The 16,710-nt window shown below is 49.1% G+C and overlaps 1 protein-coding gene across 1 annotated transcript; it reads right to left on the reverse strand.

Annotated features, from left to right (window-relative positions):
• Positions 1-354: 354 nt before the first annotated feature.
• On the reverse strand, positions 355-16,642 carry VPS52 (VPS52 subunit of GARP complex). The gene is made up of 20 exons (XM_049764724.1): positions 16,508-16,642; positions 15,127-15,214; positions 14,931-14,983; positions 14,529-14,604; positions 14,290-14,357; positions 12,865-13,040; positions 12,396-12,546; positions 12,054-12,154; positions 11,815-11,947; positions 11,634-11,691; positions 11,186-11,319; positions 10,519-10,674; positions 10,004-10,122; positions 9,656-9,779; positions 9,320-9,415; positions 9,127-9,234; positions 8,801-8,866; positions 1,611-1,722; positions 1,132-1,250; positions 355-1,042 (listed from the first exon to the last, which is right to left on the reverse strand). Exons 1-20 carry the CDS (start codon positions 16,595-16,597, stop codon positions 896-898), a joined length of 2,175 nt encoding a protein of 724 aa, XP_049620681.1. The 5' UTR covers positions 16,598-16,642; the 3' UTR covers positions 355-895.
• Positions 16,643-16,710: the final 68 nt, after the last annotated feature.

A 16,710-nucleotide genomic window follows, 5' to 3' on the forward strand; every position in this document is an offset into this window, starting at 1 on the left:
TTGGTTGTTTGGGTCACACCCCCCAATGTTCAAGGCTTACTACTGACTTTGCACTCAAGGATCACCCTGCCTTTGCCTCCTGCGGCCCACAGGTAAATTGAGTGACCTTGGGACCCTCCAGCCCCCTGCCCACCACCCTTTTCAGCTTTTGCTTACACCTTCTATTTATATACCACAAGCTCCAAAGAAGAATTATTTGGGGAGAAGTCTGCCATGCTTTCAGGTTGCTAGCACCCGAATAAAACTGCTTTCACACCAATCCTGTCTCTTGGGTTCTGGCCTTTGAGCAGCATGCACGTGCACCGGGGCTGGTGGTTTGTTAACTTCAGGAAGAAGAGGGAAGAGAGTGCTGTATCATATTAAATATTTATTGTTTTCTGCAGACTGACCTTGGAAGAAGTCACACTAGTATGGGAGTGGTTTGAGTTGCTGAGATCTGAGGTAAAAAGCTACAGAAACTTTGATCAGGGGGCTTAAGGGGGTATCAAGAGCTCCCAGGCAGGCAGACTCCCTCACCACTAATCTCTTGGAGCTGGGGCTTTACACACCATAGATCATGGTGATCAGAGTCGAGGGACCATAGACTGAGGCAGCAAATTTGTTGGAGGTGAGGACAAGAACCTTGGAGGAGTGAGGGCTGGACAGAAGGAGAGGTGACAAAATAGGGAAAATGAGAAAGGTCATTTTGAGAGTCCAGGGAGAAGTGATCTGGCAACACTTGAAGACACTGGGAGACCCAGAAAGTCAAGGGGATCCAGCTTCTCCGCTGAAGGACTGTCCTGGGGATGAATGTAGACTGAGGCACGTCAAGGACCTGGGAGGCAAGGGGAGACCTGGAAGGGGACCTCAAGGGACGGATGTTCGTGGAGGAGACTATGGTTCCAGGACCTGCACATCAGAAGTTGGGCTTGTGCTTCTTGAGTTCCACCATGAGGTGATGAATGTTGATGAGCTCAGCCCGGGCAGGGAGGGTGCGGAGCTGGGGCTGGGACAGGACCCGGTGGAAGCGATGGTAGAGCTGGATCAGCTGGGTCAGGGCTCCCTAGGTGAAGAAAACCAGAGAGAGTCACCTGCATGAGACTGAAACCAGGGAACGGAGCGGGGAACTATTGGGCTGGAGCGGCAGATCACCTGGATGATGCTGGTCCCATTTCTGAAGTTGGTGAAACTCCGCATTACATCCTGGCTCAGAGACTCCACTGATGACTTCCAGGAACTGCCAAAGCCCCGGATCAGCTGGGTAACCCGGGCTGGGAACCGGAGGGAAGTGTCAGGGAACAAGACTAAATGCTTTGAGATCCCTCTAAGTCCATCCCCCTGGCACCGCCCCCTCACTATCCAAACCCTCTTTTTTGGAATTCTACCAACCTCTTCCTATTCTGTTCCCTCCTCATGGTAATCTGTGGTCTCATGGGGTTTTGTTTTCCCTGGCTTTTGGGCAACATTTGAGATCTATTCCTGGTTCCATGCTCAGGACTAACTCTGTGCTTGGATTCAATGCAGGGCCAGTTGCACAAAAGGCCTTACCTTGCTTTATCTTATCCCCTATACTATCTCTGCAGCCCCTCCTTTTACCACTAGCCCTACACTGTTACATCGCTTCCTCATACCTTCTTCCCCTCGAAGCCGCTCAGCCTGTCCACGCTCAATCAAAGCCTCAGCCTCCTTCACAAATGCCACTAGACCCCCAAAAGGGGGCGAGAGCAACTCTTCGATGAATTCCTGGAGAAATACAGAGTCAAGCCATGTGGTATCGGCAGATTTGTCCAATTTTGGCATTATGACTGAGTAGGATCCTTAGGTTTGGAAGCAGAGGGGCAGGAAGATGGTAGAAATGAAACTCCTGGGAAACTAAGCCTGACGCCAACCCTGGGTGGGGAAGTAGAGCCTGGTGGTTCAGGAAAACCTACATAGACAGCGGCAGCACCAGGAAGATGGTATCTTTCCTCCTTTTCAAAGGCAAAAGAAAATACTCTCTGAATAAAAATACCCTAAACCTCAATTTGGCCCATATGACACATCTCATTAAGATCAAGTAAGGAGGGGCTGGCGCGGTGGCGCTAGAGGTAAGGTGTTTGCCTTCCCAGCGCTAGCCTAGGACAGACCGATCCCCCGGCGTCCCATATGGTCCCCCAAGCCAGGAGCGATTTCTGAGCACATAGCCAGGAGTAACCGTGAGCGTTACCGGGTATAGCCCCAAAAAACAAAAAAATAAAAAAGATCAAGTAAAGAACTCAAAGATCACTAAACATACAAAAGCAAGTTACCAAGAGTGTCAGTATAAATAATTGCCCATGAGGTTGGGCAGCCAAAGGCTGCCAACATTAGAACTAGGTTTTGTTTATTTTGGTTTTGGGGGGCCATACTCAGGAACAATGACATACTCCTGGCTCTGCACTCAGGCATTATTCCTGGTGGTGCTTGGGACCATATGGGATGTTCTGGATGGAATCCAGTCAGCCATGTGCAAGGCAAATGCCCATGTGCTATTACTCCAGTCCCAAGAACTGTTGTTTTTTTCTGGGGGGTGGTGGTCACACTCGGTGGCGCTCAGGGATTACTCCTGGCTCTTCACTCAGAAATCACTCCTGGCAGGCTCGGGGTACCATATGGGATGGCGGGATTTGAACCACTATTCATCCTGAATTGGCTGGGCAAACGCCCTACTGCTGTGCTATCTCTCCAGCCCACCAAGAACTGTTTTATACAAAGCAATTGTACGTTCTGTATAAAATGTTCAGGAACTTAAAAGATACAGAGAATATTAATGGACAAATTGTGAATAGACAAGCTTGGAACAAAATCTAACTTTTAAGAGAAATGAGTAAAAATTAAAATTTCTTGCTCAGTTTAGTTTTTGGGACTCCTGGTTTGGTGCTCAGGAATTGTTCTCAGTGCAATCTCAGGATTTACTCTGTAGTGCAAATCAGATCAAACCTGAAACTCTCATTTGCAAAGCAAATGCCCTTAACCTTCGAGCCATTCCCCAGGCCTTGATAAAATCTTTTGATTTTGATTTGGGACTAAACTGGCTGTGCTCAGAGGTCACTCCTGGTGGTGCTCAGGGGACAATATGTGATATCAGAGACTGAGTCCAGAATGGCCTTACTTAACGCACTATCTTCTCCTGATATCAAATCTTTTAATTAGAGAGGCCAGGAGACAGTCTAGTGGTCAGGACACATGCCTAGCATGCACCCCACCCAGGTCCGATTCCTGGTACCACATGGTTCCCTGAGTGCTGCCAAGTGTGGCCCTGGCGGCCTCTAGCAGTGCTGAGGTAGTACAAGTACCCCTGACACCATGTGGGAAGAACTTGTGTTACATCCTCAGGTCCTTGCACTGAACCCTAGCTGCTGGCTCACCTTCTAAGTACAGTTTGGGAGCTCTATCCCCGCCCCACAAAAACAAAACAAAACAAAACAAAACACTGTTCATTAAAAAAAGGTCTGGGGGGGGCTGGGAAGGTGGCACTAGAGGTAAGGTCAGCGTAGGACGGACCACGGTTCGATCCCCCGGCGTCCCATATGGTCCCCCCAAGCCAGGGGTGATTTCTGAGCGCATAGCCAGAAGTAACCCCTGAGTGTCAAACGGGTGTGGCCCAAAAACAAACAAGCAAACAAACAAACAAACAAAAAAAAGGTCTGGGGCCAGAGAGATAGCATGGAAGTAATTCGTTTGCCTTGCATGCAGAAGGTCAGTGGTTGGAATCCTGGCATGCCATATGGTCCCCCGAGCCTGCCAGGAGCGATTTCTGAGCATAGAGCCAGGAGTAACCCCTGACCATTGCTGGATGTGACCTCCCCCCCCCAAAAAAAAGAGTCAAAGATAAAGAATGAAAAACAAAATTCTTAAAAGTCATAAAGTTGGGGCCGGGCGGTGGCGCTGGAGGTAAGGTGCCTGCCTTACCTGCGCTAGCCTAGGAGACGGACCGCGGTTCGATCCCCCGGCGTCCCATATGGTCCCCCAAGCCAGGAGCGACCTCTGAGCGCATAGCCAGGAGTAACCCCTGAGCGTTACCGGGTGTGGCCCAAAAACCAAAAAAAAAAAAAAAAGTCATAAAGTTAAGGGTGGAGAGATAGCACAGCAGTAGGTTTTTGCCTTGCAAGCAGCCAACCCAGGACTGATGGTGGTTCAAATTCCGGCATCACATATGGTCCACTAGCCAACCAGGAGCAATTTCTGAGCACAGAGCCAGGAGTAACCCCTGAGCACCACCAGGTGTGACCCAAAAACCTAAAACCAAAAAAAAAAAAAAAAAAAAAAAAAAAAGTCATAAAGTTAGAGGCCAGAGTGATATCACAGCAGATAGGGCATTTGCTTTGCACGCAGATGACCAGGGTTCGATCACCAGCATCTCATATCCCCTGAGCCTGCCAGGAATGATTTCTGAATACAGAGCTGCTAGTTGTAGCTCAACCCCCACCCCTTGTCATAAAGTTAAACAGATTGGAAATTCATGAAGAATGACACAGCAAACTCAAACTTAAATAGAAGAAATGACGTCCATCGACTAGAGCACAGACAGTTAAGGAAATGGAAATTTCTGGCACTGAGAAGTATAGAAATTTAATTAACGGATTGAAGCAGCAATGTCTGCCAAGAGGACACTGTGTGCCCCTGAGGAAAGAACACACCCCTACCTCTCAACTACCACCATAAAAACAATCCACTGGGACCTCATCAAACCTGTCCACTGAAATACACATTTATGGGAACAGTTTAGCCACACCAGGGAATGCAACTAGCAAGATCTACACCAGACAGCAGCCTAGGAAAAATGACTCCATTTCTTTGCAAATGAACTACAGACAAGGGGCGGGGGGGCAAAGTTGAAAGGAAAAAATCTATAGATTGAAAAGAGATGTATAGGTCACATATACATGCTGTCTGGAACCTTAAAAATCATCTATGGGATGGGGCTGGAGAGATAGCATGGAGGTAAGGCGTTTGCCTTTCATGCAGAAGGTCATCAGTTCAAATCCCGGCGTCCCATATGGTCCCCTGTGCCTGCCAGGAGCAATTTCTGAGCATGGAGCCAGGAATAACCCCTGAGCACTGCCGGGTGTGACCCAAAAACCACACACACAAAAAAATCATCTATGGGTCAAAAAAAAAACAAACAAAAATTGTTAAGGGGCCGGCGAGGTGGCGCTAGAGGTAAGGTGTCTGCCTTGCAAGCGCTAGCCAAGGAAGGATCACAATTCGATCCCCCAGTGTCCCATATGGTCCCCCCAAGCCAGGGGTAATTTCTGAGCGCTTAGCCAGGAGTAACCCCTGAGCATCAAACGGGTGTGGCCTGAAACAAAAAAAAAATAGAAAAATCATCAATGGGGGGGCCGGAGAGATAGCATGGAGGTAAGGCATTTGCCTCGCATGAAGGTCAGTGGTTCAAATCCCGGCATCCCATATGGTCCCCGGAGCCTGCCAGGAGTGATTTCTGAGCATAGAGCCAGGAGTAACCCCTGAGTGCTGCCAAGTGTGACCCAAAAACCAAAAAAAAAAAAAAAAATCATCTATGAGATAAAGGAGGAAACTTGAATACTCTAATTGGTTTAATGTGATAAACCAGCTACATATGAAGTTTTTTGTTTGGTTTTGGTTTTTTGGGTCACATCCAGCAGCACTCAGGGGTTACTCGTGGCTCTGTGCTCAGAAATCGCTCCTGGCAGACTCGGGGGACCATATGGGATGCCGGGATTCGAACCACCGTCCTTCTGCATGCAAAGCAAACACCCTACCTCATTGCTAACTCTCTGGCCCCATATAGATGAAGTTTTAAAAACCTCATACTGATGGTGGGGTATGATACACAGGACTTAAGTTCAGAAGAAATTAACAAAAGCAGTGACCCGGAAATAAAAGGAGGAAAAAAACCAACCCAGAGAGGACATGCTTATCAGGTAAAAATTACACTTTTATTTTATCTAAGAATTAATGACTTCTGGGCTGGAGAGAGCATAGTAGGTAAGGAGTTTGCCGTGCACATGGTTGACCCTATATGGTCCCCTGAAGCCCACCAGGAGTAAGCCCGGAGTACTGCCAAGGGTGGCCCAAAGAAACAATAAACAAACTACTTCCATTTTAATATAAAATATCTTCATCCCATAAAAATTCCATTATGGGGCTGGAGAGATAACACAGTGGTAGGGTATTTACCTTGCATGCAGCCAATCCAGGACGAACCTGGGTTTGACCCCCCCCCCCCCCGGTACCCCATATGGTCCCCCTAGTCTGCCAGGAGCGATTTCTGAGCACAGAGTCAGGAGTAACCCCTGAGCGATGCTAGGTGTAGCCCAAAAAGAAAAAAAAATGTTGGGGCCGGTGAGGTGGTGCTAGAGGTAAGGTGTCTGCCTTGCAAGCGCTAGCAAGAAAGGACCGAGGTTTGATTCCCCAGATCCCATATGGTCCCCCATGCCAGGGGCGATTTCTGAGCGCTTAGCCAGGAGTAACCCCTGAGCATCAAATGGTGTGGCCCAAAAAACTAAAAAAAAAAAAAAAATGTTATGTCCACTGAAGGTAGTCAGGTAATAAGACAGATGTTGAAAACTGGATCTTCCTCTAATGAAAGGACCTTCATTTGTGATGCTTTTGGAGATTAAATAACCAAATTCCACCTAGTGCAGTTGCCTGCATGCAATAACACACACACCACACAATCTCTCCAATGTAACAGGTAGGAGAGAGCTCAAAGGGCCAAGTGCATTATTCTGCATGCAGGAGACTTGGATTCAATTCCTCGTACTGCATGATCCCTTCAAATCCACCAGGAGCAATGCAATCCCTGAGCATAGAGTTAGCTTCTGAACTCTGCTGACTGTGGGTCCCAAAACACAGCCCTAATACAATAGTGAGGACTCAAGGGATTGCACAGGGAAGTTAAGGTAACAGCAAAAAGCCACGAGTCACCGACAGTTATAAACCACCTGCAACATGGCTGGTTATAACTGTAACGTGCTGAAAACGGAAACCTCAGACCATATTAAGGTCACGTGATATAGCTTATATCTGTGGCAAGCACTATATCCCTTTTCCTTTGGGGATTTGGGGCTAAGCCCAGTGTCCAGGGGTTGCTCCCAGAGATTCCTGGGGAGCCAATCCTCCTAGGAACACCAACAGCAGCTCAGTGAGATTTGCCTCCTGTTTGTGCTTGTACATGAACTCACTGGGATTTACCATACAGGCACCAAAAGCCCCAGCACCCTTCAGCAAGCACCACAGCTAAAAACAAAAGTGCAAACACCACAACTAGAATGTGTGCGACCCCAGTCTCCCAATAACACCACCACAAAGGGAAGTGGTGTGAGAAGTAGAAAATAAATTTAAAAGTCAAAAATAAAAAAGGGCCAGTGAAATAGCACAGCAGGTAAAGCATTTGCCTTGCAAGTGGTCAACCCAAGTTTGATCCTCAGCATCCCATACGGTTCCCAGGAGCACTGTCAGGAATGATCTCTGAGTGCAGAGCCAGGATTAATTCCAGAGCACCTCTGGGTATGATCCAAAAAATCAAAACAAAACAAAACAAACAAACAAAAAAAAAGAATAAAACAGATGGGGCTAGAAACAGTAAAGTAGGGAGGACACTTGATCCTTCCTTCCTTCCTTCCTTCCTTCCTTCCTTCCTTCCTTCCTTCCTTCCTTCCTTCCTTCCCTCCTTCCCTCCTTCCCTCCCTCCTTCCCTCCCTCCCTCCCTCCCTCCCTCCCTCCCTCTCTCTCTCTCTCTCTCTCTCTCTCTTTCTTTCTTTCTTTCTTTCTTTCTTTCTTTCTTTCTTTCTTTCTTTCTTTCTTTCTTTCTTTTGGGTCAAACCCAGCAGTGCTCAGGGGTTACTCCTTCTGCATGCAAGGCAAACACTCTACCTCCATGCTATCTCTCCAGCCCTGGACACTTGATTTTCATATGACCAACCTGGTTTCAATCATAGCATCCCACATGGTCCTCCAAGCACTGCCAGGAATAATTCCTGAACAAAGAGCCAGGAGTAAGCCCTGATGTGTGGCCAAAACCCAAAACAAACAAAAAGACACAAAATAACTGGAGAAGAGAGGCCTGGAACAATAGAGCTTAGGGCACAAACCAAGCATGTGCCTGGCCAGGTTCAACCTCTAGCACCACCTGGTTCCTGGCACATTGCAGCCCCTGAGCAGCCCAAGGAAGGCCAAGTATCCCCAGCACCCCAGAGCCCGGGCACATAGCATCCTTCTGCCTGCACTGAACTTCATCCCTGTTGGTTGAGAATTGTGGGGAAGGTGGGGTCTGGGCCTGCTGAGCACTGCTTGGGGTTCCCACTCAGAAATGTGAAAAGATCAACTAAATACTGAAAGGCAAATGCTACCTAAAACCAAACAAAAACAAAACTTGACAATAGTTCTGTCATTCCCACAGCTAAAGACAACACGTAAATCACTGGGCTCCACTGTGTGAAGACAATTCAGATATTGCTCACTGACAAGATTTGGGTGGGTTTGGACAGAGTGATAGCACAATGGGTAGGGCATTTGCCTTGCAAGCAGATGATCTGGGTTTGATCTCCGGCATCCCATATGGTTCCCTGAACCTTCCAGGAGTGATTTCTGGGTGCAGAGCCAGTAGAACCCCTGAGTGGTGTGTGCTCGCCACCCAAGAAAAATATAAAAAATTTGTGTGGGTTGGTGTTCATGTTGCTTAAAAAAAAAAAAAGCAAAGAAAACAGACCAATAATGATAACATACTATGAACATTACTATGATGCCTATTCTGGAATCCCTTAACTCCCCTTATAAGCCAGACAGGACCCTGATTCTTCTCACCCTGCGCCCCTACCTGGGTCCGTGCATTAAGCAGCTGCTGAAAACTCTCCACCTCTTTGCTGTCATCTGCAGCTCGCTCCTAGGATAAGACAAAGGGAGATGCCACCTGGGGAGAAGTAACCCTCACCTCAGAATAGCCTCCTTTCACCCCAAGTGTGCTGAGCCATACAGAGTCCAGATTCTAGAGCACATCACAGAGGCAGACCAACATGACCTCTGGCCTCCCGCAGCTAAGAGAGCAGGGGGAGCCCGCAACCTCTGGGCAGGGAGACAAGGAGGAGGAGAGACAGAGAGGCGGGGAGAGAGGGAGATGGGGAGAAGAGCGAAGGCATAAGTCACCATAAGTACACCCAGCATCATGTCGTAGTTATTGATCAGAAACACCAGCTGCTCCTTTCTGGAGGAGAACTCAGCTGCCACTCGGAGGACAAAATTCTCCACCTCCACCTGCAAGAGCCAAGAGGGGGTGACAAGAGGTGAAGGCCTGGACCCCTTACAGCCCTGTGGGGGGCCTCTCCTGCACTGGCCTCACCTGCAGCTGTCCCAGCAGCTGCATGGTCCGTTCGTTGGGAATTGTCTGGTTGATGCTGACGAGAGCAGAGGAGAACTCTGCATACCGGCGTGTGATCTCGGAGGGGAAAAGGAAAATAAACCAACCAACCAGTCTAGCCTCCCCACATGCTGACCACCTCCCACCTTTCCTCCTAGCAGTGCCCATCCGCCAGAGCCAGACCTCACCCTGCACCGGGCCTCATTGGTCAGGCAGGCACAGCTAGCTCCATCACTGTGGGGCTGGCCCCCACACAAACAAAGTGAAACCAAGCCCCCACCTTTCTGAACCCCTTTGCTACCCTTGCCCTTCCCTCACATAGTGGGGCCGGGTGTCCAGCCCTCCAAGGCGCTGAGGGTCAGTGCTGCGGACGCTCTGGACATTCATCTCCAGGATCAGCTCAAATCGTGGCCACAGCAAGGCAAGTACCTGCTCCCAGTACCTGTGGGTTTATTCAGACCAGATCAGCAGGTCAAAATTGTAAGAATGGAGGCAGGGGGTGAGACCCAAAGGCCCATCAACCTGAGCAGCAGCACTGGTGGGGAATGGCTGCTAGGAACACAGGTGAAAGGGAGTCAGATCACAAAATCAGGCAACAGGAGCCAATGGGGCAGGGCGGGGTCATGGGAGTGTGTGGAAGCTCAAGGCAAGAAAGGGCTCAGTGACCTGTCCAGGGCAGGCACGTCCCTCTTGGCGGCAATGTTGCGGAACCGAAGGACAATGTGGATGCAGAGAAACACTGCAATGGCATCGTAGCAGTCGGTAAGGTAGGACTCCAGGTGTTTCTGTGTCAAGACGGGAGGCACTTAGCGGAAGTTTCTCTCTCCTTCCAAGCGTCTGCACTGGAAGGTGGGATCTCAAAGAAAACTGCCTGCCATGGCCCTGACCCATCAAGGGTCAACTGCTGAGTTCACAAGAGCTCCAGTCACAGGACCGTGGGTGCAAGATTCTTCAGTGGCCAGCACCACCATGCAGCCCCCCAGATTTCAGGGGGTATTGCCTGCACATGGGGCTCATCCTGGAGGATTTCAAGCTCTTGGAAGTTTAGCGCAAAGTCACAGCGTGTGTAGAAATTTTAGGATGTGGGAATCTTGGGGTCACTGGCCCAGGGCATGGCCCCCACTAGGGCACCGCTGTGGATCAGTTCTAGGCAGAGATGCCCAGGAAACAGGGGTGCTTACCAGGGTCATAGTGAGCGTCCGGCCCATGACTGCATGGAAGAGGTCATGTGCGGCTGGGCCAGACACCATGAAGAATTCACAGATGAAAAGATACTCGCGGCAGGAGTTGTCTAGAAGGGCGTAGTGCTGGCTGCGGAACAGGGCCTCAAATGGATACTAGGTCAAGAGACAGAGCAATGTACCTAAAATGGCTCATGGATAAGCAGAAAAAAATTCAGCAACTTGGCAATTTATTTTTTGGACCATAATCAGGAATCACTCTTGGTGAAGCTTAGGGGACCATAGGTGGTGATGGAGATTGAACTTGGGCTGGTAGCATGCAAAGCAAGCTCCTGACCCACTGAACTGTCTCTCTTGCTCCTAAACTCAGCTACTAAGATCTCATACAATCCCTCTAAATCTGAGTCCAGGTTGTGATGAGCATTCCAAATGGTAACTGAAGGGAGGGTGCAGACAGAATCCCCCCATCTGCTTCTGTTTCTCCTGTCCTTACCTCAACCAATGATACGTCTCTGACCCCAGAGCCAGGTTCCCTTCCCTATCAGCCCAGGTGAGCTGCTTCATACCCAGAGCACTGAGATGAGGGGAAGCCTCTCCCAGGTCTCAAGAAATAAGCAGCCCCTGTCCATGCTCTCTGGGATGAACAGGAGCGGCCTCCCCCACCTACCCGCTGCTCTCCGCGCTGGGCAGTGTGGGGCACCAGGATGGGCGCTTCCAGTTCGGTGGGAGAGATGACCGAGCCCCGGGTGCCCAGGGTGAAGATGGTGTTCCTGCTGCGGAGGGAGGGCTTCGAGAAGAATCGTGAAGGGTGAAGAGTCAGGGAAAGCAAGAGGAGTGCAAGGATCACCGAAGAACAAAGTCCCAGTACCTTGGGGGACCCAGCCTAGCTGTTCCTATTTCCCAGTTCCCGGAACCCCTCTTCCCTGTCATGGAATAGACTTCAGGGAGCCTGGACATCTGTGACTTCACAGGCCACACTATGTGCTGAGCAATGGTGCACTCGGTGCTTTCATTCATTCTCAAGTTTTGGGCCAACAGACACAGCACCTCAGGGGTCAGAAGCAGAAGCTCCCCACTCTCAAGGCCTAACATGGGGGTCCCAGGCTCTAGGATATCTTTCTTGGCAGTATCTTCCACACCCATGAGGTCATCCTTCTCGGCAACTTCCTCATACTGGAGAAGAGAAATGAGAAGTGGCAGCCAGCTGCTCTCACAGAACCAGAGAGAATTCTTTCACAAAGTGCCCCAGCCCACCTCCAGCCCAGAGGCTCAGGACACACTTCTCCTGGGTCTCACCTGGACCTTCATGAGCCGCCCCAGGTAAGAGCGGTAGTAAGAGAAGTAGATCTTGCTCAGCGTCTCCACGTATTCATCCTTAATCTCTTTGGCCGTGGCTCGCTCATTGCCCAGCAGAAACTGATAAAAGAACCTGGAGAGACCAGGAATGGGTCAGCCACACTGCTAGACTGAGAAAAATAAGAGGCCAGATAACAAGCACCCTGGGCTCGCCCCCACAGGCTATCTTGGGCAGTGACCTGTACTTCAGCAGGGCCGTCTGGGGAATCTGATAGTTGGTCATGGGTTTTCGGAAGGAATAGATCTTCTGAAGGATGAACTCCCGGATCTTCGTCACTGCCTAGGCATGGGGCAACCAAACACAGGGCTGGAGGGTGCAGCCTCTGTCCCATGCATGAGGCTCGAATGTGCAGCCCAGAGTGGGAAAGCAGGTACTACCCTTTCAGCAATCTTTAGATTTTCAGAGAAACCTCGGACTGGAGGATGAAGCCAGGGACAGCAACAAGGAGCTACATCAGGGAAGCCCAAGGAGTATGTCAGGGGGGCTCGTTCTAAAGTCAAGGGTGTCCCTGTTACCCCACCTTCACCCGGAGCCGGTCAAGCACGCCTCGGACATCCGCACAGGCCGCTGTGCCTCGAGCTTCCTGTTCACGCACAGCCGCTGACTTGGCGTCCAGCTCCTGTAGCTGCTCCAGGAACCTTGGTTCAGTCACTGGCGCCTCCAGAATTGCCCTGTGGTGTAGGGAAAGGCAGGATGAATTAGGAAGGAACCAAGCACCCCCAGATACCAGGCCAAATCCCTTCTATCCAGCCTCTCCCTCCAGTACCAGATCATCTGGTTGGGTCACAGATACACAGTTTCTGTTCCCAGATACCGCCCCTCCCTTTGACACCCCCAACTATATCCTGACCCTCAGTGATTTCTAATTTCCAATGCCTGAAGCAAGTACCAACGCTAGAAAGAGTTACCAGTGTCTATTATTTTCTGGAAAGCACCATGTCACCCAAACCCTGACCTAGATACTGGGACCCTTCCCATGGGTAACTCACGTGACCAGAGCAGAGGGCACCACCAGGCCGTCAACCAGCTCCCCAAGTTTCCCACGAACTGCCTGGCGGTTTCGAAGGCGAATGTTCATGGCTCCGGACTGTTCCTGCAGTGTCCGGATCTCCGAGCTTATGGAGCTTAGGTCACTCTGAAAAGCTCCCAGCATCTGCTCCATACGCTGGGGGAGGGCAGGAGACATTGCTGGAGGGGTGCCATCAGGGTGGCAGGACCATACGCTGGGGGAGGGCAGGAGACATTGCTGGAGGGGTGCCATCAGGGTGGCAGGAGACAGGGCCACTTCAGGGAAGTCCATTAGGATGCCACTAAGGACAGTGAGTGATGAGGAAAGGCGCAACCCAAAGGGCACTGACAAATATTAGTCATGGCAGGAACAACACCAAAGCCGGTGAGCTGCCCTGAGGTGTCCCTTGTCTACCCCCTCTCATCCCAGAGGTTGAGTCCCTTAAGAATGCCACTAGAGGGCCAGAGTGATAGCACAATGGTAGGGTGTTTGTCTTGCATGTGGCAGGCCTGGGACAGACCTGGATTTAATCCCCGGCATTCCCTATGGTCCCCTGAGCCTGCCTGGAACAATTTCTGAGCACTGTGCCAGTAGTAACCCCTGAGCACCACAGGGTGTGGCCCCAAAACCAAAGCAAAAAACAAAAATAAACACACACACACACACACACACACACACACACACACACACACACACACACACACACCAAAGCATCAGATACTGGGAGAGAAAGATTAGGGAAGTTAAGGTGATTGCCATGCATTTGGCTAATATCAGTTATATTCCTGGCACTGTTTGGTACTCTGAAGACCACAAGGGTTACTCCTGAGCACAGAGCCAGGAATAGCCCCTGAGCATCACAGAGAATGTTACACACATACACAGAAAAAATTAAACCAGAGAAGCTGGAGAGATAGTATAATGGTTAAAGGACTTGCCTTGCATGGGGCCAGCCCCATTCAAGCTCTAAGACCAAATGGTCTCCTAAGCATCACTGGCCAGGCCCAGAAGCTCAGAGCACTGCCTGGGTGGACCATGTAATCCCCAGCTCTGCAGGGCCTGAGCAGCACCATATCCTCAGGCCCTCACACTAAACCACTGACTCAGCTGGCAAAGAATTGCCAAGGAATTCTAAGCATTGCTTGGGAGGTCCAAACAAAAATTAAACAACAGGGGAGCAGAGAGATAGTTAGCACAGCAGGGCGGGGGGAGTTTGCCTTAAACATAGTTGACCTGGGTTCAATTCCCAGCATCCCAAATGGTTCCCCAAGCCTGCCAGAGTAACTTCGGAACACAGAACCAGGAGTAACCCCTGAGTGCTGCTGGGTGTGACCCAAAAACAAAAACAAAGGCAAGAGACCAGTCTAGTTTAGAGGCTTTAGAGATCAACGGTCTGTTTACTAACCTCAAGGACAGCATCACAGGCTGTAATCTGGTTGTGCAGAGATGCTATGTTCTCACTCTCTTGAATATCTGACCGACAAAAGTCAAGGAAGTCGGAGATCTTTGACCCATAATTTCTTTCTGAGGTTACTGAAACTTTTGAAGAAAGGTGTCAGCCTCAGCTGAGCTGTCTGCACCCTAAATCCGCTCCTCCAAATTTCATCTTCAGTGACACTACCCTTTTTTTGTGTGGAAGGATACAATCCCGGATGGATTTCTGTTCAATCTGCTGTAGATCCAACTCAACTTGCTTTGAATAGTGACGGAGATCCACACCCTGGGAGAACATAAGCATGGCAGGTCAGGAGAAAGTGCCAGTGATAGACAAGAATGATAGTACAGTGGGTAGGACACTTTCTTATAAGCACCCCAGCATCTCATATGATCCCCCAGTCCTGTAAGGAGTGACTCTTGAGTACAGAATCAGTAATAAAACCCTGCATACAGCCCCCCAATTTTTTTTAAATTGAATTAAAAGTGCCAATGAAAGGACACCAGAACAGAGGGTAAGATACCAGAGTGACGTCCCAAGAACAAAGATTGCTTTTATGTTTTTGATGGGAGGCAAGAAGAGGGGCAGGTTAGTGTAGTGGAAAGACTCACTGTTTTCAGGGCTTCCTTTACTAATTCATCCTCCAGATTTGCCTGAATATGAACTGGAAATAGAAGTTTCTCATAAGGGTACAAGCTCCAGAACTCCCTCTCCCCACATGAAACACCAAGCCCATTTGTCAATAAATTCAGCCCTTATATCTCTCAGATTATAAGCATGCTAGGGCATCCCAGGGCTGTCACTTACTGTCTACTTCATCCAGGATAAATTCATCAGAGGTGATATCCAACTCCCCAAGTTGCAATGGCTCCTGAAGACCTCCAGGACCAACCCCCTGGAGAGGGGCCAGTCAATGGGAGAAGAATGAGGAAAAGAATAAAACATAATGTGATAATTCCACTCTGTGTGTGTGTATGTGTGTGTGTGTGTGTGTGTGTGTGTGTGTGTGTGTGTGTTTTGGGGGCACACTTTTATAGGAAAACTGAAAATTTTCAAGTGTTAACTTGCCCTCATGTACTATTTAGGGTTGATGGGTAAATCCAATAAAGACACAAGAACTACAATGACAGTATAGGAATCTAAACAAAAACACAAAAGGAACTGCAGAGGAAAGAACTGAAGAGCAGTAGAATTTAGGATGCCCAGACTCTTGCTTACAACCCTTCCAAGAAGCCTCAAACTTTGAGAAATATCAGCTCATGCATAGCAGCCTCCTGCAGGCCAGGTGTCAATTTATACATTTTCATTCATCTAATGCTCACACATTGCCTGTGAGATAAATTCTTTTTTTTCTTTTAAGTAATGTGGAACATTCTGCTAATTTGTGTGTCACCCCTGAGGAGGTGACAGTGAACAGGAGCCATGCCAATGTTTTCTCTCTCTGTAGTGTTCCAATTTGAGTGGACGTGCTACCGAAGGAGCTCAGGGTTTATTGTCTTCGATTTACAGAGGGGTTGTTCAATTTGCCTAAGGAACCTAGCAAATAAAAGGCAGTGACATCAGAACCTAAGTGACATTAGAATTCGGAGACTGGTGTCTTTTAACCTTTAAGATACGCCGGTGTTCTAGTCCAGCATTTTTCAACCACTGTGCCAAGCAAGACACATTAGTGTACTGTGAGATACTGTCTGGTGTGCCTTGGGAAAAATTCCAATTTTATCAGTAACATGCGGCTTCGGCTCACAAATAGAACCAATCATTAAGATTATTTCATAATAAAGTCATTATCAAATAATTTCTTTGTGTTTATTTGATTCCTATTCAAGAGAATTACTATATATATATAATAGTCAATATAGACACAGAGTTAAAATTTTTTAACATTTTCCCTAATGGTAGTGTGTCTCGTGATTTGTTTTGCATGGAAAAAAGTGCCTTTGCACAAAAGAAAAAGTTGAAAAAAAACATTGCCTAGTCTGCCATTCCCCCAAATCTTGAGATGATTGAACTGAACCCAAATTTGGTCCAGCAGGTGCCTGCTCATATTCCATCTCAATCACAGGCCCCTAGGGCTGTAGCAAGGAACATCAGCCATCGCAGCGAGCTCTGCCTAAATCTACCTAAGCCTTTCGGACGCTTGAACGAGCCTGGCCACACTCCAGGAGGAGAAAGAGCCCCGCGATCTCACCAGCGGACCCTCCTCCTCCTCCATATCCGAGGCCCCAGCCCGCAACACCAGCTCCCGGGCGGCGGCCGCCATGGTCGCAGCGGCAGCCATTCCGTGCAATCTCACTTCCGGTCGCAGTTGTCAATAAGTTCCGACGAGTCTTCTCCCCGGAATATTTACAGTCCTCTTATTTGGCACGGAAATAAATCTTTTCCAGGTATGGG

The sequence above is a fragment of the Suncus etruscus genome, chromosome 18, assembly GCF_024139225.1.
Source record: "Suncus etruscus isolate mSunEtr1 chromosome 18, mSunEtr1.pri.cur, whole genome shotgun sequence".
Taxonomy (NCBI): domain Eukaryota; kingdom Metazoa; phylum Chordata; class Mammalia; order Eulipotyphla; family Soricidae; genus Suncus; species Suncus etruscus.